The sequence below is a fragment of the Trichosurus vulpecula genome, chromosome 3 (assembly GCF_011100635.1).
Source record: "Trichosurus vulpecula isolate mTriVul1 chromosome 3, mTriVul1.pri, whole genome shotgun sequence".
Taxonomy (NCBI): domain Eukaryota; kingdom Metazoa; phylum Chordata; class Mammalia; order Diprotodontia; family Phalangeridae; genus Trichosurus; species Trichosurus vulpecula.
This window is the reverse complement of record NC_050575.1, coordinates 322,646,196-322,672,379: the sequence shown is the minus strand read 5'-3', so window position 1 is coordinate 322,672,379 and position 26,184 is coordinate 322,646,196. Positions and strand designations below refer to the sequence as shown.

General features: G+C 42.8%; 1 protein-coding gene across 1 annotated transcript in view; it reads left to right on the top strand.

The window, feature by feature from the left end:
- The window catches only part of SLC1A4 (solute carrier family 1 member 4), a 40,807-nt gene extending 15,007 nt beyond the window's left edge, over nucleotides 1-25,800 (top strand). Inside the window, exons 2-8 of the mRNA XM_036750520.1 lie at nucleotides 2,582-2,624; nucleotides 4,768-4,830; nucleotides 9,327-9,502; nucleotides 12,389-12,622; nucleotides 15,062-15,256; nucleotides 18,129-18,263; nucleotides 22,508-25,800. Of these exons, the coding sequence (XP_036606415.1) occupies nucleotides 2,582-2,624; nucleotides 4,768-4,830; nucleotides 9,327-9,502; nucleotides 12,389-12,622; nucleotides 15,062-15,256; nucleotides 18,129-18,263; nucleotides 22,508-22,742 (1,081 nt within the window). The 3' untranslated portion in view covers nucleotides 22,743-25,800. The remainder of the gene's footprint in view (nucleotides 1-2,581; nucleotides 2,625-4,767; nucleotides 4,831-9,326; nucleotides 9,503-12,388; nucleotides 12,623-15,061; nucleotides 15,257-18,128; nucleotides 18,264-22,507) is intronic.
- The last annotated feature ends 384 nt before the right edge of the window (nucleotides 25,801-26,184 follow it).

Below are 26,184 nucleotides of genomic sequence, written 5' to 3'. Positions count from 1 at the left end.
GTGACTGTGCTGGGATTGCTGACTCTACCCGCCTTTGAACCCCATTCTTGTCTACTCCCAGAGGTCCTCTTAACTCCCCTTCTTTATCTGACCCTGAGTAACTTTGGTCAGCTTTTATCAACTGCTCTACAAAGGAACTCGACTCTGCTAGCTATCACCTGTTGTCTCCACACCTGCCTTGGGACTGTCCCCAAGTGAACAGAGTAGAACGACATTCGGCATCACCTGCCTTTGAAGCTACTAGGTCCATTTAAGGCCATGATAGGCAGTGAGCCAAACCACAGACTAACATGAGGATTAGTGGTCAAGCTTTTGCCCAGCCAACATTAGGAGACTCTCTGGGGTCCTTTGTTGTGCCAGAATCTTGTATCAAATATTACTTCTAGTAAATGGGCTCATTGCAAAGGAAGGAGCAGGAAAGGATCATGCAGATTGCCCGGTGTAGTACTCTGGGGACAAAATGAACCTGTTGGGGGGTAGGGAAGGGAGGGAGAGAAATGAGAGGGGAGAGTTGTCTAATCTTGAATCTTATCAGGGATCCATCGTCAGCCCTATAGTTGTTCAGAATTCTCTGGGCTCTTCTGTCAAGAAAAGGAAAGTTTTCTCCAGCTGGCCCCACCATGCTGGAGCATTCCACAAAGAGGTAGCCAGGATATAATGTGGGTCAGCTTCACCAGCCTGGAGCATTCTATCATGACATGGTTTTTTGCATTAGCCCAGGACATTCCACCAGGAGTCAGCCAAGATCTAATAATCTCCATGTAGTGCTGCTTCTGCCCCCCTGCCCAGACACGTACAAAAGCCTGGAACGTTTTATTCTGAGATCTTCCTCCCTCTCCCCTTCCCACTCCACACTAGCCCAGGACATTACATCAAGAGTTAGCCAAGTCCTAACAACCTCCATAAAGTGTCCTTCCCTCCAACAAGCCTGCTGAATTCTACCATGAGGTGCCCTAACCACCAGTCCAGGACATTCCACCTTATGGTAGCCACTCCTCAGCCTTCACCAGTTCAGAACATTCCACCATGAGGTGCCTACCCTGTCCTACCAGCATAGGACATTATACCAAGAGGTAGCCCCACTCCACTCCCACTAGCCTAAGATATTCCACTATGAAGTGCCTACTTTTGCCTTACCAGTCCAGGATGTTCCATCAAGAGATAACCAGGACATAATTTCCATGAGGCAGCTCTACCAGCCCAGAGCATTCCACCAAGAGTGGTCAAGACTGGAAAGATTCCTACTGTCACGAACCAAATCAGGGAAGCTGGAGACTTTAGACTCCCTTGCCCACCGCTCTCCAATCTTCTCAATCACAAAGTCCAACATTGCTATGCCCTATATCTCGCCATCCAGAAAGCTCAGCCTCTCACCACCACCTTGCCCCTTGGCCTAGATCTAGAACCTCCCATCAGCCAAAATTAAGTCAACATGTACGGAGACTTGATAAGGAAAGATGCTTGAATCAACCTTGCCTCAGCCCTCCACAGCCAATGAGGGACAGTCTTCATATTCCCAACGCCAGGTCTCGTCAGCCAGCCAACCACCAGAATTGTCTCAGAGCCCTGACCCCTCTTTGGGGTAAGAAAATCGATTCAACATCCAAGTATAAACCTTGTACAGAAAGGTTGCTCCTAGAGAAGGGTTCGATCAAGTGTTACCTTATGTTCCCTGCTCGATAAATGAAGGCTGCCTATGCGGAGGCTCCTCCCTCTGCTACCTAATCTCCATGGGCTTCATCCATTATTTCTAACCTTGCCCTTATCTTCCTTTGTCCTCCCTTCCATTTGTGCCCTCTGGAAGCCTCGTTCCATGGTTAATTCATTGACTTTGATAGTTAGCCCCCTACTCTTATGTCCCTTGCAATCCTAGAAACCTGGCTTTCTCCAGATGACACTGTACTGTGGACCACCCCCTCCAGTGTCAGATGACCTTCCCTTGTGCTTAAGAAGCACTGAGCCATGAGGAAAAACAGGCATATATATTCCTTGGGCCTCTCTGACACTTGCAGGCCCTTCTCCCTGCCACCATCCATCAGCAACCTCTTCTCCATTGAAGTTCATTCCATCCAAATAATAATAATAGCACAATAATAATTACACAATAATTATTATATGCCATAAAGATATATTTATTGGTATAAATATATATTTGTCCTATATCATAACTATATTTGTATTTGATACAAATATATTTATACAATGACGAGTGCTTTGTAAAGACCGATTTCAATGTCTGTTGAAGATGCCTTTTTAGGAGAGTCTCTGTAGTGGTTGCCCAGTCATGTTGTTCAACTCTTTGAGATCCCTTTTGGGGGTTGTTTGGCAAAGATACTGGAATGGTTTGCTATTTCCTCCTCCAGGTCATTTTACAGATGAGGAAACTGAGGCAAGCAGGGTCACACAGCTAGTGTCTGAGGCTGGATTTGAATTCAGAGATGAGTCTTCCTGACTCCAGGACTGGCACTCTATCCACCGTGCCACCTATCCTGGGAGAATCTCTACTACCAGATATATTTCTGCTTCTTTAAAATTCTGTAGAATATTCATCCATCCAATATGCTTTTTTCTTTTCCAACAGAAATCTGTTTCCATCTAACCTTGTGGTAGCTGCTTTCCGCACGGTAAGAATACTTATCTTTTTTTTAATGAAGTATAAATTGTTAAAAACTTAAAAAAAAAAAAAGGGCTGGAGGCAAGAGCGTTGTAGCTGAGTGGTGTCCAAGGGTATCAGGCTAGAATTCTATCTGTTGCTGCCCCTTAAATAGCTAGCAAGGGTGGGGAAAAAAAACTTTTAAAAAGAACTCGAAACCTTGGAGAAAGCTATACAGAATTTTCCTGTGTTATTAACTTAAGATGGACCTCAACCAGGATTGGATTGATGGCGCTGGGCCAAGTTTTTTTTTTGTTTTGTTTGTTTTGTTTCTAGAGATCTAAGCCACTCAATCTAAAACGTGCCAGAAAGTGGCAAATGCTTCTCTGCTTGTCCCCAAGTATTCCCATCGTTTTTCACAGGAGGGTTTGTTCACTTTTTCCCTTGGATGGAATTGAAAATTATGGCCTGTATTAGATTATCTATGTAGATGGACCTATAAAGGTGTGACAATAATTTTCAAATTAAAGAAGGACCAGATTTTATGAATACCTCCGAGGACCAAATCGAGTCCATTGACACAGAAGCAAAAATTTTTATTTTATAGTACAATTATACATGCTTATCAATTGTTATAATTTGTAATTACATGCTTGTAACTATTTGTATTTAATGTGTGTTTATGCTTTTTGCAATATATGCTTATAATTATTTGTATTTAAAGTATATTTCACAGATAGGAGAAATTATAGTAAATTACAATAAAATAATTTTTTAAATGTCACCAATTGGCTCACCCATTCTGTTGTTAAGGATTGTTGTTTATAAAACCAGAAGGTCATATGTAAAAAGTGTGATGCTCAGCCGTTGTGTGGCTTAAATGAAGCATGCTAGATGGAAAAATGGAAGGTTTGTGGAACATTTCTGTGTCTTTCATGGGGGGAGAAGGCAAGTTTGTTTTCTTTTATGTTGATTACAAGATCTAACAGAATATTTCAGAGTCTATCAAAACTCAGGAAGCTAAAATTGATGTTAATAACTGGTGTATACCAGCAGCTTGTCCTAAAGCTCTCCCCAAGATGCTTTTGCTCTTTCATTATCCAAATCTTCTTGGATGGCACCTCAGATAGTCTCTATCTTACTCTATATCCTACTCTCCAGTGAGTATTATTACAGTGAGACCCTAAGAGGCAGATATTCCCAAGCCATGGATGGGACAGAAATTAGGGAACGATTACATTTCAGATAGGGCAGCTCTAGGTGTCGAAGTGAATAGAGCGCCAGGCCTGGAGTCAGGAAGACTCATCTTCCTGAGTTCTAATCTGGCCTCAGACATTTACTAGGTATGTGACCCTGGGCAAGTCGCTTAACCCTGTTTGCCTCAGTTTCTTCATCTGTAAAATGAGCTAGAGAAGAAAATGGTAAACCACTCCAGCCTCTTTGCCAAGGAAACCCCACATGGGGTCACAAAGAGTCGGACATGACTGAAAATGATCGAACAACCATATTTCAGATAAATGTGGCAATAAAGAGTCAGAAGGAATATGCTACTGCTAATCCACCCACCCAGTGTGGAAAGCAGAGACAAATGTTAAATCAGCACATAAAAAATAATATAAAATCCCTGGACTTAAGTCAGATCTGAAATGAATGGTGACAGTGCAGTCAGGAGTCCTGTCCCTGCTTTAAGCCATGGCAGATTAATAAGTGAACTTTGTTATGCTATAGAATTAATTATTAATAGAATTAATCATAGCCAAATCCTACTAATATGTTTTAATGACAATATAATGTGCAACTCAATGGAATAAAATTTTACAGAAGCCTCCTTCTTGAACCCACTTGCTCCCTAAATATAAGAAGTTTTTCACCTGATGTTTTGCTCCCCCCCTGCCTAGCCCCACCTTCCCCCTGCCCCTGCATATTTCTGAGGTTACTTGGAGAAGTGGTGTCTAAGGCTCCATCTCATTCCTTTTGCAACTTTTGTCCCATTTCCAAAAGCAAGACTTGGGTTAGAACACCTGAGTCAGGAGTTCCTCCTTATGACTCAGCTTAAATGACAACCAGGAAGGCTACAAGGAAATCATTAATGTGTTGTAGCTACACATTTGTGTTCATTCTTTCAGGAGAGTTGTAACCACGTGAACTGAGGCTTGTTTTTCTCTTGCTTACAGTACGCCACTGACTACAAGAGGGTCATCCAGAACGTGACCTTTGGAAACACCACTTTAGAACAGGTAATGACAGCTACGGTCACTTACTTGCTCTGAAAAGCATTTGACACTTTTCAGAAGTTTCTCTTCGCCACCTTTCCCCTGCATTGTTTGACAGCCAGATTTTCAAAGGTTGTGTTTGGCCGAAAGGTCACAGCTCTGGGCTTTTGTTTGGTCACTGATGCTGATGGTGAATAGGGGACCAGAGTCAGGTTGGGGAGCTCGGGAGGTGGGATGGGCGGAAGAATTGGAGAACCAAGCACATTTCCATTCTTAAGACAAAGCAAGAGATTTTTCGGAAACACAATTACACTCGTCCTTTTGGCTCCATTGCCCAAAGTCGTGTGTTTTAAGTTCAGCCAATATCAAAGCATTGTGCAATCCCAAGAGAAAGGAATTTTTTAAAATTCACGAAACCATACAAACAACTCTGTAGTTTGAAAGTTATTTCTGTTTCACCTCCCAAGTTCATTGCATGTGTTTCCCAAATTTGCTCTCATGTTCTAAAGATTAAGTTTGATCAATCCTCATGGATGTCAGACTGTTCAGGCACGGCAGTAATTATAACAGTCATAGTGATAACTAACATGTATATAACACTTTGGGGTTTGCAAAGCATTTCACAGGTTTTATTTGCTCCTCACAATGACCCTATGAGGTAGCTGCTATTATTATCCCCAATAGGTCAACAGTGGAATTGAGGGGCAAGAGGTTAAGTGACTTGGCCAGAGTCTTCACCAGATTAAAGTGTAATTAGGAAATATTTAACAAGAAATCGAAATACCATAAAACATAGATAATATCACATTTTAAAACTTAAGTCAATATGTGGCCCACAAGGATCCTTATGTATTTGTTTTTAAATATTAAATCTAAGGATCTTAAGTATTAAATATTAAAAGTATTAAGCATTTTAAGTATAAAGTTTTTAAGTATTAAAATGTAAAAAGCATTAAGTATGTAGTTTTTAAGTTAAATTTAAGTACTAGACATTTCATTCCTAGTCCAACAAGGGAATGGACTTGTGAGGCCAAGCCCTTTTAAGGCACGGGCTGAATAACCATCTGTCAGGGATGTTGTGCAGGGAATTCTTGCAATGGGTGGGAGGTGAGACTAGGTGGCCTCTCAGAGCCCTTCTGACCCTAAGATTCTGCCCTTCACTGTCCAGATTTTTCACAGCCTTTTGTAGTTAGTCATCTCCCAGTTGACAAAACCAAGGCCCAGAGAAGCCAACCGAGGCATCCAAGGTGACCAAGGCAGTAAGTAGGAGAGCTGGAAAGTGACCCAAGGTCTTCTGATTCTAGGTGCAGGTCTCCTTCCACTATACCATTAAAAAAAAAAAGTCAAGGCCCACAGTGATTTTTAATCAATGCACTGGGCAGAAGACTACCCCGTTGGCTAATTAGCAGCTCTAACTGATCACCCAGGGGCCTCCTAGGAGAAAAGCAACTCCTTCACCAGCAAAAACTACATCAGGTTCTTCTAGGGCAAAAGTTTGGCCCTGGAATCAAGTTGAAATGAAGCACCCTAGGCAGCTGCTTTCTGCAGACTATTTGGGGACTACTTATTAAGTGACGGCTTCAGCTCGTAGGCCTAATTTGGTCTTGTATGTTTCCCCCATCCAAAAGGCATACTGCGTGTTTCCACAAACTCAGAGATGGTCAAGCCCAGTTCCCTCATTCTACAGATGAGGATACTGAGGCAGAATTTGAACTGAGGACTTCTTGACTCCAAGTCTTACACTGTGTCCTCAACTTCATTGAGCTGCCTTGGTTCCTAGCCTGGTGGCTTAAACTTAATAAGCTCTGATTGACCGATCTGTAAAATGATAGGATTAAGCTAGATAATTTCTGTAATTCTATTCGTGTCTTGAGTAGCCAGACACTAAGGCAGTGACTTATAATCCTTTTAAAATTGTGACATCCTAGCCCTATTAGATTAAGGTCATTTCTGCCCTCTCTTCAAATGCCAAGTGGCACTTGCGTTTTTCTCAAATGGAAGTAAGTTAAAATTCGTTCTCTTTCTCCAGAATTTCAGGACATCCAGGGGAGCTGGAAAAACCCTGGGAAACAAAGAATGCAAATTAAAAGAAAACCTGCATTTTAAATTTCATTCCTTGAGATTTGCTTATAAAGCGGAAGAGGGAAATTGGTTACTAGAGAACACAACCCAACAACCTACACTGCCATTAGATGTACGCAGCCAATCAATGTAATTAGCATGTGGAAGCTTTTGGTATCTTCTTCTGGTCGCCAGTAGGTACTGTGCTTTGTGTTAGGCCCTTACTGCATATGATGCACATGAAACTCACTGAAAACCTGAACACAACATAAAAATAGATGAATAGTGAAACTGAAAACCATACCTTTTGTTCACCTTCTAGGAAATTCTACCAACATTCAGTTCAACAAGTACTTTTATCTACTTTGCACTGTACAGGTTCCCCATTAGAATGCAGAGCTTCTTGAGGTCAGGCATTGTTTTATTTTTTCTGTCTCCTCAAGCACTTAGCACAGTTCCTGGTACATAGTAGGTGCCTAATAAATGCTTGTTGAATTGAACATTGGATGAATGAATGAAAAAGTATTGATTAAGCACCACTGCATACAAAGCTACGGAAATACAAGTAAAAAAACAAGCCAGTCTCTGCTCTTAAGAAGCTTCCATTCAAATGGGGAGATACTACATTAATTCTAGGATCATAACTGTGGATCTTGCTTCTCCCCCTGTATGTTACTTTAATCACAAAGCTTTTTTAGGTTTCTTTACCTGATCATCTCTTATCAGGAATTTGGCTAAAGAGAGCCCCAGCAGAAGAAGTCAGGAGACCTTGGTCCTGATTTTAGCTTTGTCGCTAATTAGGCATACAGCCTTGTGTGAGTTACTTCAGTAGGCAGGGGTTGAACTAGATAATGTTTAATCTCCTTTCTCACAAAAATTCTATAATTCTGTGAGCTGGAGCTCCAATTTCCTGTGTTAGATTTGGTATTAATGGTATTTAGTAACTAGATGTGGTTTTAATCTATTCTTTCTTATCATCCGGAGTCATAATGTAAATTAACAGACAGGAATCAATCAATTACTTTATTGCTCATATAGAATCTGGCTTCCGTACACCAGTGTTCTATCCAGCAGAGTTCTGAATTTCCTTCTGATTCATTCTTTTAATGATAAAGACCATGGATACTAAGAAAAACATTATTGTTTGTCCTTCATTTTCCAAGCGCACCAGTGACATCACGGGGTGATAATGTCTTGACTTGCTCATCAGTTGGATTTAAGCGAGCAGAGTTGCACAAAGTTATCAGCCCCACTCTCTCTTCCAGAGTCACAGAAGTCCAGTGGCAAGGGAGACGTGGAGAGATGAGAAAAAGAATGATACAGATAATTCCTCTCATGTAGGAACTCTCCCTCTGAAAGCAATGCTAGGAGAAAATGGATTTATAGGTTAATTCGGTAATAGTACTGGGATAGTGATGGGACTGGAACTGCGATTTCACCGGGATGGGGAGTTCCCATTGAGAAATTTTCTCTACCGTTGCTGGTCAAAGATATCTGAGCAACTTTTAGTCTCAGAGTTGCCCATCCGCAGTGGTACCAAACTCAAATAGAAATGGGGGACACTAGACCATATAGCATCCAGGTTGTGCGGTGGGTAGAGCTCCATGTCTGGATTTGGGAAGATCTGAGTTCAAATGTGGCTTTAAGGCACTTATTAGCTGAGTGACCCTGGGCAAGTCACTTAACCCTGTTTGTCTGAGTTTCCTCATCTGTAAAATGAGCTGAAGAAGGAAATGGTGAACCACTTCAGTATCTCTACAAAGAAAACCTCAAGTGGGGTCATGAAGAGTCTGACACTATTTAAAAATGACCCAACAACAATGGTACCTATGGGGTTCTTGTGAGGATCAAAATAGGTAATATTGGTAAAAAAAAAAAGTGATTAGCACAGTGCCTGACACATAGTAGGGGTTTAATTAAATGCTCATTTCCTTCTTGCTTTCCTTCCTTCCTTCCTTCTCATGTTTTCCCTCTTTCCTCTACTTTATCTGCACCGTTCATTCACCAAGGCCACCAAAACTTTACGTAACTCAGTTTTCTAAAGAGGCTTCTCTGAAGAATGGTTCTGTCTTCATTCTCCGTCTCTACGCCTGCAGCCACCTCATTTATTTTGCCCATCAAAAGCCTCCTCTCGCATTTCTGCCCTTTTGCACTCCTGTAATGATTCTCTTTCTCTCTTCCTCCCATTTTTCTGTGATGGCATTTCATGTGACTGGTCCCCAGCCAGAGCTTCTAATTCACAATGTCCCATTCAGCCCTCTCACTTTTCATTTTCTGTCTCCTGAGCTTGCTTCCTCTTCCTTTCCCAGGTCCCTTTAAAGAGGAAGATGAAATAAAACCGACTCTTTCTTTCTTCCCCATTGCAATGTTTCAGTCTGGCCTGAAAACCCCACAGGGCAGCTTTAAATACCTCCCATTTTCTCACACAAGGGTGAGACCTGACCACTGTATCTCCTCAGTCCGTGCAGGTCCCCTATGGCATAGAGATCGAAGGGATGAATATTTTGGGCTTGGTCCTCTTTGCCCTGGTCTTGGGAGTGGCCTTGAAGAAGCTAGGCTCAGAAGGAGAAGAACTGATCCGTTTCTTCAATGCCTTCAATGAAGCAACAATGGTGCTAGTATCTTGGATTATGTGGTAAGTGCAGCTTCCTGCTCATATCTCCCAAGTGCATTCCACCCTCGCCCTGGGTAAGAAAGTAGAATAGACGTTTAGGCCACTTAGCCATGGGTTCCATCTGTGGTACCAAGGAATATTTCACAAGAAGGCACAGAGAGACAGTGTGCTACAGGGGGAGGACCATCATCTCTGAAATAAGAAGACGGGTTCAGATCTCATCTGTGAAGCTTACTGGCTGTGTCTGTGTGACTTCAGGCAAAGGACGGTGTCATTGGACCTCAGCTTCCTCATCTCTTAAATAAAGGGGTTACGCAGGATGGCTTTCAGAGTCCCTCTCAGCTATAGATCTGTGACCCTATGATCTTATTACTGATCCCCCCAACTTCAACCTCAAAAGTACCCCATGTGCCAAAACCAAATTGGTTCCTCATTTCCTATTTATCCCATCAATAACCCAGCTACTGAGCTATTGGTATGGCTTTTCCATTGATAAATGTTGATTCTGTTTATATTTTCAGTCTACACCACCTCTTGATAGCAGTGAGTTTTATAAGTTTGTAATTTACTGTATAAAGCAATTTTGTCCTAAAACTGCCTGTTTCAAGGACACTTGTTCTGGTCTCCAGGAGTTAAGGGAACCAATCACAACCAGTGTGTACCCTGTGTATACTCTTCATAATTTTAAAGGTTTTGGCTATATCCTGTCATAGGTTTTCTATGCTGAAGGGTCTTAGTTCTTTTTTTATTCACTAAAACCAATTAAAAACCATTTCCTACTTGGAAGGGTTGGGAAATAAGGGTTTTCCAACTTGACTTTGACTTGACTCTCAATTTTTTTTAAAAAAAAAAAGATTCTGAATTTAGCAAACTCCAAAAAATGGAAACTTCTCAGTAGGACAGAAAAAGAGGATAATATGTGAAACTTATAATCCCTATTACATACAGAAATTAAATATGCTACTTTGAATTGACTCAGACTGGTTCTCCAAACATAACTATTAATTTTTATTAATGTCATCAAGAGCTTGACTCTCTAAAAAAAAAAAAAAAAACACCACACACTGATTTTTGACCCCAATGACTAGGACAATTTGCTTATCAGAACCCAATTTCTTTGTGTAACTTCCACCCATCGTCAGTCATAACATCCGGGGCTTATCCTCCGGCGTACCTTTCATCCACAAAGCACTTTCTTCTTTGTTAACCCTTACACCATTCCCAGCCCTTCCCCTCTTCAGAGAGATTCCTGGAAAGGAAATGCTTTAGCTACTGTTTTGTAGATGAAGAAGGAAAGATGCTTAGAAGCTATTGGAAATTCTAAGAATGGGTGGGAAGGTGAGGAGAACCCACAGCGTCCCATGATTGTCTTTCCCAACTTGAAACATCCTGTGTTGGGTTTGATTTTACCCACATAAACATTTAAGCTTTGTATCACCGGTGTTGTTTGGGGAAAGATCTGACATGTTCCGAAAGGAAAAAGCTAGTGGGGTTTTCAAATCACATGTTAGTAGTTTGAGGTTATTGGCTTGTTCTCATCCCAAGAGTAGTGGCCTGGGGCAGCCCTGGGGAAGAAGGCAGCACTGGCTTATTAAGCCCCTTTTATCTAAAACCAACAGTCGCCTGGTCATTCATTCTTTTAAGCAGATGAACTGGTGATGGTCAGGCAAGTCCCTAGGCTATCCAGGCCAGGTTTGATATTTTATACTCAAAAAAACAGACTTTACATAAAACTGCAATTTAAGATATCCTGAACATCAGGTGCTTTGACCAGTTCTAGGAAAGATCTTAATCAGTTTTGCTATGAATTGCTCTTTCTATTCTGCCCATCTTCTCTCCCCCCAATCGAATAAAAACCAAAACTCCCTGTTCATTTCCTATACTAAATAAAACAATTGAAATTGTACTCTTTCTTCTAGATGATTAGTTGACTTTCCCTAACCTAACCCTCCCTGTAATAATCTCTGCCCTAGGAATATGCATGGCATTATTTTAAATAGATGTGCACACCCAAATCAGTAGACCTCTCATACAAAATCAGTTTCTTGTGTCAGAAAAGAATCAAGAAAACCTTCCCAAAAGATCAGTGTTGCATCACAGCAGTTCCACTAGGTAGTTGTTAATCCTTTGTGTTTATCATTAGGGAGATAGGCGACAGAAGATGAACATAACCACGGTTACAAAACAGGCAGAAGTTACCTATTAGCTCCCAGGGTCTGATCTCACCCTTCATCCTGCTTTGGAAAAGGTATTTTATTGAGTTCCATTCTTTAGGACAACAAAGGTCATATAGCCTAAGGAAGAAGCTAAGATTCTAGTCATGGGCATACTGCCATTTAATCATGACCTCAAGTCAATCAATGAATAAAACTTCTTCAGTTTTCTGGTCTGTAAAATAGGAAAAAATACCTCTCATCACTATCCCATCGCGGATATCGTTCTTCGCTCATATTTACCAATAGGGAAATAGTAGAGTTTAAATAATTTAATCAAAGTCACAAAGCAAGCAGCAGCAGAAGCAGAATTTAAGCTCAGAAACCCCAGAGTCTGGCCTCGTACTTCCTCCCACTAGGAGAAGGTAATTGTAGTAAGTTCCATTCTTTAGTAAGACAAAAGCCACGCAGTCTAGAGAAGAAGCTAAAATTCTAGTCATGGGTCTGCTACCAGTTAATCATGACCTTGGGCCAATAAGTAAATCAAACTCTTCCTCAGTTTCCTGGCCTATAAAACAGGGGAAATGCCACCAGTCCTATCCTACTTTAACATGGATATTGCCAAGACAGGGAAAAAAATAAGGAAGACGAAAGCCCTCTGACTCCTATAGCAGAAAGATGTTACCCGCAGAGATACTTCTAATCTGAAAGGTCAAACACTTTTTCCAAAGAGTCTTTTATATCTATCCTATAGGTATGTTCCTGTAGGTATTATGTTCCTTGTTGGAAGTAAGATTGTAGAAATGAAAGACATTGTCACCTTGGTGACCAGCCTGGGAAAGTACATCTTTGCGTCAATTCTGGGCCACATCATCCATGGAGGGATTGTTCTGCCACTCGTTTATTTTGCTTTCACACGGAAGAACCCATTCCGATTTCTTCTTGGACTCCTCACACCATTTGCAACAGCCTTTGCAACTTGTTCCAGGTGAGTAGCCTGCAGGCACCGTTGTTAACTAATGCCAACTAAAAACTGAATAAGTTTCCATGCCCCCCCCACCACCCTTTCTCTGAAAGGACCCAATTCCCCCAAACGTCCATGTATGTGAAGAAGAACAGAGATGGGGACTGTCACATAAACAGATTCTAGGGCCATAAAGTGGTTAGATTGGTCTTCTCACTTTTAGCTGTTGACTACATCTCTCCATTAGTTGCCTTGGGCTGTATTTCTGAATTTGTCCATTCAATTCATTAAATATCTGTTAAGCCCCATATGCCAAGGATTGGCCAAAAATGCTCTGAAGATACAAAGAGAGAAACAAAACAGCCTCAGCCTTTGAGGAGTTTGTACTCTCTCTGCTCCTGGGATATGACATATATACACGTACACAAAGAAATACAAAATATAGATAAAGTAGTACAAACTGAGAGAGAGAGACAGAGACAGAGAGACAGAGACAGAGAGAGACACAGAGAAAAAGAATGAGAAAGAGAGAGAGAGAGAGAGAGACTAAGACTGAGACTAATGACCTGAAATAAGGTAAGGGAGGACAGGATTCAGGAAAGGCCTCCATGCATTTTCACTGGCTATCCCCCATGCCTGGAATTCTCTCTATCCTCACTTCCACCTCCTGGCTTCCCCAATTTCTTTCAAGTCCTAGCTAAGACCCACTTTCTACAGGAAGCCATTCCCAATCCCCCTTGTTGCTAGTGTATTCTCTTTATTGCTTATCCCCAGTTAATCCTGAATATTTGTACATAGTTGTGTTCCTGTGGTCTCTCCCATCAGAATGTCAGCTCCTTGAGGGCAGGGAGTGACTTTTGGCTTTCTTTATAACCCCAGCACTTAGCACCATCCAGGCACATATTAAGTGCTTAATAAATGCTTGTTGATTTCCTTTTGCAGAAGGTAGTATGTGAGCTGTGCTTGGGAAAGAAATTGGGAACTCTTGGAGGTGTAGATGGGGAGAGGGAAATGCATTCCAGACATACAGCATCAAATTCCCTTCTCACCATTCATGTCTGGAGGGAGCAGACAGAAGTAATCTGGAATAGTCTCCTCATGTTGCCCAAAACAGCAGCACACCTTCACTGCAGCCAATGAAAACTTGGCCTGTGTAAAGTAAGCATATTAACTCAGTAAGGAAACATATTCTGGGTAAGTGCCCGGGGTGGTCAAACTTACACTCACCAAGAGGTGCTCAGTTGTGTTTTTGGCCCCACAGGGAAATAAATAGGAAGCCATTGCAAGCAACAGATTTTGCCTCAAATCGAGTCAACAAGCATTCATTACATATTTATGATCTACTGAACCCTGGAGATACAAAGAAAGGCAAAAAGACAGGTCCCACTTTCAAGTAACGCCTAGTTTAATGTGGGACAACATGCAAACAATACGTATGTCTAAGGTGGATACAGGATAATTTGGAGGTAGTTGACCGAGGGAAGGCTCTAGCATTAAGAGGATTGGGAATGGCCTCTTGTAAAAGGTGGGACCTTAACTGGGACTTAAAGGAAACCAGGAAGCAGGAGTTTCAGGCATGGGAGAGAGTCGAGGAAAATACCAGAGCCGGAAGGTGCTGTGTCTTGTGCGAGGAACACCACAGAAGCCAGCGTTGGTGACCTCCATGTAAGGAAAGTCTTTCCAACAATTAGAGGTGTTCAGAAGTGGAATGGACTGCTCTAGAAAGTAGGAGCTTCCTTCTCAAGGATTAAGACACAGTTAGAGAGCCCCTTGCCTGGGATATTACAGAAAGGATTCTTGTTCAGGTATGGGTTAGAGGAGATGACCACTGAGCTCCCATCCAACTCCTAATTCTCTGAGGTCTAAGTCTAGGAAATAAGACAAAAAGATGATGGTGGGATATTTACTGCCTATCCAAAACAATGGTATGAAATAGTACCAAAGGATTGCTTGGTTAATGTTAAAGGAGAAGGTGGGCTTAGTTAGCTTTTTTCCTAATCACATTTTATTTTTTTCACTTAAAAATCCATTTTCTCCCCCTGCCCCCAATTCCTCATTGTAAAAAGAAACCCTTGTAACAAATATGTATGGTCGTGCCAAACAGTTTCCCCATCAGCCATGTCCAATAAATATGTGCCTCTGAATCGATCCCCTCTCTGTCAGCATGTATTAGCATCAGTCATCATTGTCTTAGCGTTCTTAAGTCTTTCAAAGTCGTTTGTCTTTTTAATGTTGTATAAGTTGCTCTCCTGGTTCTGCTCATCTCACCGTATCATTTTATACAAGATTCTTCCTAGCTTTCTCTGAGACTCTTCAAAAACATTGATAATTTTTTTAAAAAAGAAAGAAGAGGTAAAAAGTAAGTCTGTTACGCTTGGAGTTACTTAAAACCTGCAAAGAGACTCTGAATTGGACTCGACTGGACAGGCTGTTTCCACCTTCCTTTCTTTTGTTTATTTCTAGCTCAGCCACCCTCCCATCCATGATCAAGTGCATTGAAGAAAATAACGGTGTAGATAAGAGGATCAGTAGGTTCATCCTTCCCATTGGGGCCACCGTGAACATGGACGGGGCGGCCATTTTCCAGTGCGTGGCGACTGTGTTCATTGCCCAGCTTAATAACGTGGACCTGAATGCAGGACAGATCTTCACTATTCTGTAAGTGACTATCTTCTCTGAAGCTGGGTCAGAATTGTAGGGATTTTTATGGTAAACATTTCTCAAAAGCATTCCAAATATGAAAGAATTCACTGGCAAAAAAAGGACTTTTTCCAATCCACACGTGGACCCGAAAGGCTAATGTCATCTTTCCGAGACTCCATTGTAACATAGGAATAATAATGATAAATCAGCTCTCTGAAAACAAGGGTGTAACAAACTCCAGCTCACAGGGAAGGGCAGAGTGTGCTGTCCCCTGGTGGAAACTCATCCAGGGTCCTCATCTGTCCCCCACCAAGGTCGAGGTCGTGTGCCTCAAAGAATGTGGGCTCTGAGTCAGCAGCCGCAGCCATGTTTATTTTTATTCAGCGCAGAGAGAGGCATATGACGGACGCAGGAGCGTGGCCAGCGGGTTGGTAAGGGGAAGGGAAATGCAATCCACAGGGGAAGGGATCGGCCGGTGTGGCCGCTTGCCTGGAGGAGTCTCTAGGAGCAGGCGTCCAGGGCCGGCTCAGCTGCACGTTGGCGCCTCCTGCTGCTTCTGGGAATGCAGGCAATGGAAGCGGGCTAGAGCTGCCGGCTGTCACCCTTGGATATGCTGGCTGTCGGGGCCATAGGGCATAAGCAACTCTTTGTTTCTGTTATTACATAGCAAACTTCTCACGATAATCCCATGGCGCAGACTGGATCAGGTGATCCCAGCAAGGCTCTTTCATCTTTGAGGTCTACGATTGGGAGATGGGAGACAGGGGAGGGATTCTCCAGACTGCGTCCAGCATTCTGTGACTAGTCAGTGAGTTGGTCAATGGAAGAAGGTCTCCCACTCAGAGCAGAACACACGTAGGGCAGCTAGGTGGTACGGTGGATCTGGAGTTGGGAAGACTCAAGTCCAAATCCAACCTCAGATACTTAATAACCGTGCGACCCTGGGTAAGCCTCTTTAGCTGTCTGCCTCATCTGTGAAATCACCCCCCAGTGACGTTGTGAGGATCGGATGAGAGAATAATTATAACGCTCTTATTAGAATGGTGCCTGGCACAGAGTAGGTGCCATATGAATGTGAGTAATTATTATTGTCATTAGTTAGGGTGCCAATAGCTAAGGCTAACAAGTAGGCCAGCAGTGGTGTGGCGCGGTTCTAGAGCGCTCTCTGCTGCTTAGAGCCATCTCGTATTCTTTGTTTCAGGGACTGGGAATTCCTCCCCAGGTGGCCAGACTCCCCGTTACTAGCCTCTCTGTGCTGAGGCTAAGTACAACTTAGCCAGATTAATTGGAAGCCAATCTGGTCAGTTTCCAGGTCCCTGAAGCCTTTCCAGGAAAGGTAAAACCTGCCAGTTTTCCCTCTGCTCAGAAAGCCTTCGAGAAGCCAGCCTCACTCACCTCCACACCACGGCAAGGCGCGGAAGCTGGGCAGTCAATATGTGGCTAATAATTAATTATGTGGGTTCTCAAAGGCCATGCCAGCAGGGCACAAGCCTTGGCAGGGGTACCGAGCGTCAAACACGGGCCTGGTGACAGACTATGAGCCTGTCTGAAGGCTAAGTTTAGGGATGCTCGTGTGATAATAATACTAGCCAGCACTTTAGGGTTTGCAAGACAGTGTTTTACATGTGTTGTTACTACATTTGACCATCACAGTGATCCTCTGAGGTACATGCTATTATTATCCCTCGTTTACAGATGAGGAAACTGAGGCAAACAGAAATTTAAGGGACCTGCCCAGGGTCACAGAGATAGTAAGAGTCTAAGGCAGAGTTTGAACTCATGTCTAATTGACTCTAAAGCACCGTGCCATTGAGGTGGCCCATCACCAGGTGGGTGTCAGCGGGGCACATCCTCTAGCCACAGAAATTCTCCCATACCTGTTAAGGTGTAGGGGAGTTGAAGGATCAGTATTGGTAGAGCGGAGTTCCCACCCTGACCAAATCATGGACCCTTCAAGTAATAATTAGGTAATAATAATAATGTTTAAGTAATCATTAGAACTGTTGTGTTTGTTTGGTTGGTTGGTTGGCTGTTGTCCTTCATTCTCCAAGAGGACCAAAGTGACATCACTATGCTAGAGTCAAGTTACAGTGTGTCTGACTGTGGCTGATCAGACCAATATGAGCTCAGAACCCTCCACTACAGGTCAGGCACAAATAGTCCATGTGACCATCTGGGGTGGATTTTCTAAATTTGCGCATCTTGCATTTCTTTTGAGCTGTTTCAAGTCTGCTTTAGTCACAGAGCACAGCCTCCTTTCTGATGAGGTACGCCATGATGGGCGGTCCTGTGCCAGTGTCTCCCATGTCGCACAATCAATTCCAAAGTTCTTAAGAGAGACCTTGAGAGTGTCCTTGTATTGCTTCTTCTGACCACCATGTGAATGCTTGCCCTGTGTGTGTTCTCCATAAAATGGTCTTTTTGGCAAGCGTACATTTTGCATTCGAACAACATGGCCAGCCCATCGGAGTTGTGCTCTCTGAACCAGAGTTTGAATGCTTGGCAGTTTAGCTCAAGAAAGGACCTTAGCATCTGGTACCTTATCCTGCCAGGTGATCTTCAGAATCTTCCTAAGACAATTCAAATGGAAGCGATTCAGTTTCCTGGCCAGGTGCTGGTAGACTGTGCGGGTTTCACAGGCATACAACAATGAGGTCAGCACAATGGCTCTGTAGAGCTTCAGTTTGGTAGTCAGTCTAATACCTCTTCTCTCCCACACTTTCCTTCAGAGCTTCCCAAACACTGAGCTAGCTCTGGCAATGCATACATCAACCTCATTATCAACATGTATAGAAAAGCTTCTATGTATCCTCTCCACTTTCTGCTTAATGGAAGTGAGCATGTTGTATGTAGCAGCAGTGACCACCTATGCCTTGCCGTCCCACAGGGTGACCGCCACGGCTGCCAGTGTTGGAGCTGCGGGAGTGCCAGCTGGAGGCGTTCTCACCATCGCCATTATCCTAGAGGCCATTGGGCTGCCCACTCATGATCTCTCCCTGATCCTGGCAGTGGACTGGATCGTGTAAGTGCCCACCCTCTGGGGCTGGTGCAGATGGGAGACAGCCATGGACCAGGGTCCAGATCCCACCTTTGCCATTTAATACCTGTGTAACCTTAAAAAAAATCCATTTCATGTCCCTGGAAATTGAGGACATTGGCTTCTATGGCATCTTAGGGCTCTTCCAGTTCTATGTCCATGTCCTTATGTTCATTTCCTTGACACCTTCTCTTATGGAGCAGCTGCTCTGCATCAAGCCCTGTCCTAGGCACAGAGAGGGATGCAAAAAAATAAAAGGTAAGTCATGGCTGCTTCCTTGTAGGAGTTTACAGCCTAGCTGGGAGATAAGATTTCTGCATCAGAAAAGTCAAATAAATGAGACAAGACATAATCATAACTGTTAGTGTTTATATAGTCCTTTTAATCTCACCAAGTAGTTTGCATATATTAAAGCCTCCTAACAACCCTGTGAGGTCATTATCCTTATCTTCCTTCTAAAATGAGGAAAAGGAAGCTAAGAAGTATTGCATTGGGCTGCCCCAATTTGGAATTTGAATCCAAGCTTCCTGATTCTATGTGAAGCCCTGTATTGACTAGGCTCCCTCTCCTAACACCAAATGATAATTCTCAAAGTGTCATTCACCACAGACTTGGAACACCCTAGATAGAAGCTGCTCAAACTCTCTATATGGCCCTGTCACCCTGGAGCCAATAGAAACTCTGGGGTGTAATGGCCTGGGCAGGAATCCTGCTTTGGCTTCATTGCTGGCTATGGGAACTTACACAAATTATTTAACCTCTTAGGGCCCGAGTTTCATCATCTGAATAATCACGGGCTGGATGAAGGGATCTCTAGGCTTCTTTCCAGTGCCAGCGTTTTGTGGGGAAGGCTAATGGCATAGTCTTCCAGTCAGCCTCGGATAGAGGTAATCCAAGGGAACAAAGGCTTAGGAAAAGTCCTTGCTCCTAAGTGGTACCAACCACTAGAAAGAAAGCTGATGCTACTAAGGAGAGAATCTTTCCCCAGTTGGTGCCTTCCTCTGCAATCTGCTGACACACAAATAGGAGAGAGATTTTTTTTTAATTTTAAATTCATTTTATTTTTTTTAATTAAGATTTTTTATTTTTAGTTTACAATACTCAGTTCCGCATTTTTTTGAGTTCCAAATTTTCTTCCCCTCATCCCCCCAAGATGGCATGGAATCCGATATATTTTCTACATGTACCTTTGCATTAAACTTATTTACACAATAGTCGAGTTGTAAAGAAAAATTATGACCAATGGAATGAATCATGAGAAAGACGAAACAAAACCAAAAAAAAGAAAAAAAAAAGAGAGAGCAAATAGTTTGCCTCAATCTGCATTCAGACTCCGTAGTTCTTTCTCTGGATGTAGATATCTTTTTCCATCATGAGCCCTTTGGCGCTGTCTTTGAGACTTGTATTGCTGAGGAGAGCCAAGTCTATCAAAGTTAGTCATCACAGAATCAATATATCTGTGGTTGTATACAATGTTCTCCTGGTTCTCCTCCCCTCACTCAGCATCATATGATGTAGGTCTTTCCGGGTTATTACGAAGTCTGTATCTTCCCCATTTCTTGTAGCACAATAGTATTCCATTACATTTACATACCACAACTTGTTTAGCCATTCCCCAATTGATGGGCTGCCCCTTGATTTCCAGTTCTTTGCTACCACAGAAAAGAGCTGCTATAAATATTTTTGTAGGTGAGAGATTCTTGTAAAGGGAAGGAAAGAACATCATGGATGAGACCATACTGTAATTTATGTCTGCTGACCTCAACAATATGGAAGTTGGGAAGACTTACTAGTAACTGATATTTATAAACATAAAGCCTTAAGGTTTATAAAGCACTATAGGGTTGGGTTAGGGTTAGAGTTTAGGTTTGGGTTGGGGTTCAGGTTTGGGTTAGAGGTAGGGTTCAGGATAGAGTTAGGATTTGGGTTAGAGTTAGGTTTAGGTTTGGGATTAGGGTTCCAGTTAGAGTTGGGGTTCTTGTTAGAGTTAAGGTGTCACTTCGCCTTCAGGTATGGTAAGATATATAGGTGTTACTACCCTAATTTTGCAGATGGGAAAACTGAAGCCCAGAAAGTTTTCATTGTTTGCTCTTGGTTACACAATTAGTCAAATGGCAGAAGATTCAAAACTCTATCTTCCAAGCTGTTTGTCATTTAATATTTCATTAAGCTCAATATTTATTCCTTGTCTCCAAGCCTGTTACAAAGACTCTTAAATCAAGTTCTAGGTATTAAGTTACTTAAGTCACATGTAGCCAAAGACTGTATAACAAAAATGGTTTTGTCCATTTTACAGACAAGTGAGCTTAGGCACAGAGATGAGGAGTCAGCCTCCCTGCTTCCACCCTTCCCTCCCCCTCCTCAACCCAAATTCCAAAATTGGGAATAGTGCTTAGATCAGTCAACAAACATTTATCAAGCACCTACTATGTGCCCGGCTTGACTAAATGCAAAAGGGGCTAAAGACAGCTTCTGCTCTCAAGGATCTTACAGTCCAACGTGGGGAGACCACATTCAAACAAATACATACAAAGCAAGCTATATACAGGATAAGTAGGAAATAATTAACAGAGAGAAAGCACTAGAATTAAGCTGGTTTGGGAAAAGCTTCCTATAAAAGATGGGATTTCAGTCACTACTTAATGAAAGTCAGGGCAGCCAGTAGGTGGCGCTGAGTAGGGCGAGTGTACTTTAAAAAATTATTTCCTGAATTTCTGCTTTCCTTCTAATCTTGGTTGCGTTGCAGTTTTTTTGTGCAAAACTTTTTAAATTTAATATAATCAAAATTATCCATTTTAGACTTCATAATTCTGGGAGAGTATTCTTTGAGTTTGGCATCCAAAAACTGTCTCTAGGGCTTCATGAGTGGAACTGACCTTCTCTAAACGCTAAATTTTTCTAAACACTAGACTCATTGCTTCATATTTTAGAAGGAATCCAGTCTCTTTACTTGGCACAATTTACCTCGTGCTGAAGTAGGCCCCAGAAGCCAATGCCTGAAGTTACCATCTCTTGCCCTTCTTAGAAAGGCTTCTGCTTAGTATAAGAGATGTCCCAGGCTGGTTTCCATTTTTTTCTCTTCTTCAAAGAGTTTTCTCCTTTCTCCTGTACTAAAGAAATGGCTGTTTCTGAGGCAGCTGATTAGGAAGCAATTTGCTGTAAAATTAGTGAGGTGAGGGCCTGAGTAAAGGCAGCAGCAAAGAAGAAACGTCACACGAGCTCCCCAGGAAGGAACAGTATCAATTACCATCTAGGAGGCATACTCTAGCCTGAGTTCTAATCCTGCCTCAGACACCACACTCATGGGGACACATCCCTTGAGTTTTTCAAGCCTCCTTTCCCTTATCTGTAAAAAGAGGGCATTGGACCTAGCAGCCTCCAAGGTTTCTTCCTTCTCTACATCATAACCTTGGGACCCCTCTTCTTGTCTTTCTTTCTGCAGTAGGGCCACCATTCTCTTCTATTTCTACAAAAACTTGAGAAAAGTTAATCACTCGGTTTTCCCTGTCTATAAAATGGAGTGAAGATAACCCCTTGCTTCCCTCAGAGGGATCAGTTATGGGAGGCTCTGGGTGACAAGCCAGTTTTAACAGCCAAGAACTATTAGAGGGCCAGTTACTATTCAGATTCGGCATTCAGATACATTGGAATCAGGAGACATCATGCTTTTAGTTTATGCCGTCCAAAAACACAGCTTCTCCATAATCGTGGCATCATAGATTTAGAGGTGGAAGGGACTTTAAAACTATCTAACTCCCTCATTTTAAAGATGAAGAAACTGGGGCTCGAATTGTGACCCACCCCGAGGTGACAGAGACAGTAAATGGCAGAGGTAAGATTCGAACCCAGGGCCTCTGACTCCAAAGCACTGGACATATATACATATATGTGTGTATATCTATATGTCCATGTGTATGTATATATATGTATATACACACATTAATTATATATACACAGCTATAGACACATATATACATATGCATATACACATGTGTATATGTGCATTGTATGTATGTGTAGGTGTATTTTATGTTTTATTATATAATACATTAATATAAGCTATAATTAATATAATTTATGATATCTTATGTGATGTTTTGTGTTTTCTGTTATAGCCACTGGTTATAATACTGCGACATGGAATGCTCCAGTGTTTGTTGTATATTCAGGATCAACGTGAGCATGGCTTTGTCCTAATCGCTCCTTGCTTTCTTTCTGGCCATCCACAGGGACCGGACCACCACCGTGGTGAATGTGGAAGGGGATGCCCTGGGTGCTGGTATCCTCCATTACCTGAATGAGAAGGCAACAAAGAAGGTGGACCATGAGCTCAGCGAGGTGAAAGTGGAGGCAGTCCCCAACTGCAAGTCTGAGGATGAGACCTCCCCTCTGGTGACCCATCGAAACCCAGCACCCGCTCCGGCCAGCGTCCCTGAGTTAGAGTCCAAGGAGTCGGTCCTGTGAGCAATGGCGAAGCCTCGTGCTGGGCCCGCCACAGGTGGTATGCAGCGTATCGGCCCTGTCGCATCTGGACCAAGCACCTCTTGGACCTTTGTACCTCCCGAGGGATGCTTTGGGACAACACCCTAGGCGATTTGTGTTACTTAGTGTGTGCCCTGGGGCTTCCCAGTGGGACCCATTTATCTTAAACCGGAACAAACACTTCCATGTTTCTTGCTATTCATGTACAGATGCCGCTCTGTGTGTGTGTGTGTGTGTGTGTGTGTGTATGTGCTCTTGTATGTGCATACATGTGAATATTCATTTCTAAACATCATCCCTATGACCTATTACCACCACATGTTGATTAAAGCAAATTAGAGCAAATATATTCTCCACTGAAACCCAGTTAGCTCTGTGGGAAGGCAAGGTATTGGTTAGTGTCCCTAGGGATTCCCTAATAGTGCCTAATGAGTGGAAACAAAAAAAAAATTGGCCTTCTCCCTTCTCTCTCCCCCACCTACCCTTCCAGCCTCCCCCCCACTTCCTCCCCCCAGCAAATGGAATCAGTAAACCAAGAGCATTCCACTGTTGTTTGGAGAGGTTTGTGCCATGGTGTATGTGGCTTCTGTATCCATGGTCATGCTGTGCCAAAGGAGAGCCTACTCAGTGGATTTCAGCATCGCTCACATGCCAGCCAATGTCATAGGGTCTCTGGTCTTCTAGGAAGTCAGGGGTAGACTCCCTTCTGGCCCAGAGTCCCGACTAGCTCAGTCCACCTGTCCCCACCCTCAATACCTATCAAAGCTGATTGCTTCCCTCAGCTAGAATTTTGGCAATGCTGCAGCTGTGTGTATGTCTGGTAATGAATTCTGGTCTGACAGAAGGTCACAAGATCAAACTCTGTGGTGCTGTACCCATGGTGTCAGGTCAGGTGTCTCATTTAGGGTGTGTGTGTGTGTGTGTGTGTGTGTGTGTGTGTGAAAAAGAGAGAGTTATGTATTTCATCAACGTATTTTAACTCTGCTACTCCATTCTTTAGGGTGACACATGGCCAGAAGGGTACCACCAGAGAGCGAGAAAGGGTACTGGCTAATCCCAGGTCCCCTGGCTTTGATTTGAGTTGGCTTTTTTGAGTGGAACCAAACCTACTTTAAAAGGAAATGATGGGAAAACTAATCAGAAACTGAACAACATGTCCTGCATTCCTCATTGAAGTATTGGCTCCACCCGAATCAAACTTTGTGAGAGGTTTTGGTACATTGAGCAAAGAAGGCAAGGTATTCCTACTAGAAAGAATTAGACTTTAGAGGGAGGAGACCACATATCTACTTCTGACTTTGGTACTTCATCCTTGTGTGACCTGGAGTCACTGTGCCTCACTCTTCTCCCCTCCATCCCCAGTCTGTAAAATAGGCGTAGTAATACCTGTCTTTTACCTACCTCACAGGGATTTGGTGAGGCCAGCTCAGTTAATCTAAGAAAAGACCGCTGAGCTCTTTTGAAGGAAATATCTGGGAGGTATTTTTATTTAATGGCCAAGTAATAACTGTCCAAACAGGCATCAGTCACAATCATTCAGACTGATTCTTACAAGCAGAGCTTTGTTCCATGTTTGTGTGTATGTGTGTAAACATAAACCTCCATTGTGTTTCATGAATTTTTGTTTTATGCTTTTTGAGTTCAGTCGAATCTGTTGCTGGATTTTCTTAGTAATGCAAGGTTTCCACTCCTTAAATCCTTGTCATTCTCTCCCACCCCCTTGGTTTCTGTTCACTGGGGTGAATGAAAGGGCAGTTTTGTACTACCTGGCTTTGCTGGAGCTCACAGTTGATGGCAGGGATTGTCACAGCATGTGTTCGGCTACATTTGAGGTGGGCCCCATTTACCAACCCAGACTGATCCAAATCCAGCCCCAGATTTCTCCGTCTTCACTTACCCAGGAGCCACAGGTAAGCTCTCACAAAGATGAATTGTATCTCCAGTGCTTAGCACAGTGTTTGGCACATAGTAGGTGCTTAATAAGTGTTGATTGATTGATTGAAAGGGGTAGAGAGGAGAATGATGGGACAGGGAGAATCCCTCCCTCCCTCCCTCCCTTCTCCACACATCCTCTATCTTTGTAGACCTGTGCCCAGGCAGAAGGCAAAGAAGGAACCAAGGAGCATGTAGAGGTGACAAACAAGTCTCAATTCCCCCATATTGCAGAGAAAAGTCCTCATGTGTAGCTCACTTGAAGCCAGCTTAGCTAAAAAGTCCTCTCCTAAAGCTCCATAACAGCCAAGGCCAGTGGTTTAAATGGAAAAAATAAACTGAGGTCAATCAGAAAGGCAAGCAAGGTGCAGGCACATTTTTCTCTCTCTTAGACCTAGGGAAGCTCATTGCTAGTGTCCTAGACTCAAAGAGGAAGATATTCTAGTGGTTTTTAAACGATTAAATCTTCCCTTCCTGTTTCCCACTTTTCCTGCTCCAAGAAGTATGTTACGTGCACACGGATGGTTTGCTTTTTGTTTTAGTTAACCATTGAAAAACAGTTTCTGTCTATCGAGCCCTTCCTGCTTGGACTTTGGTCTAAACTGTCACAGAAATAAATGGCCTGATGCCCTGATTTGGTCCCCAATTTCCCCCTTCATTCACTCATTCAGCCAAAGGCAATTATATTGTAGGAAGGAAAAAGCAGAGCTGGGAAAATAAAGCCTAATCATGTACTGTGACAGTGCCTGACCCTAGAAGCTTGGGGGGAAGAGAAGGGAATCTAAGTTAATCTGTTCAGTTCATCAGCCCTCTTTGAGACTTTGAAAGGAGTGGGAATTGACAACTTCTTTTTGCTTTTGTCTGACCCGAGCCTGCCAGGAGGTTTTTCTGTAGAAGATATAAAACAAGGGTTAAGATGTCATTTTCTTGGTGCCCATGACAAGGTTTTCCTACTTGCCCTTTTCTGATATTTGTTGTAAATGGTGGTCCTCTCTAATGGTGTGTGTGTGTGTGTGTGTGTGTGTGTGTGTGTGTGTGTGTGTGTGTGTATGACTTGCCTTAAAACAGAGCACAGTCTTTGCCAACAAATACATGATTTCTACTGGTTTCTGCTGCCTCTTTTTCTGCTGCACTCATCCTAACAGTCTATGTTTTAAGATCACATTTAATGGGGTTATCACCAAATGGAAGACCCATTGATCATCTTCTTAGGTGCCTCTGGTGAGCCTATATTGGGATTTTTAATGCTCTGCTATGCCAATGAGGAGCATAATGTAGTATTTGGGGCAAAATGATAGCTTCAAGTCTCATCTCTGACACGTCCTAGCTGAGTAACCAGGAGGAAGTCACATAACCTGTCAGTACCACAGACAACTCCCTTAAGACTATAAGTAGCAGAAGAGTGTGGCCAGTTGCAATAGTGGAGGGGCTTTCCATGCTGGAAGTTCTCCACACTAATGACAAGTTTGAACCTCCAAAAAAAATCCTCCAT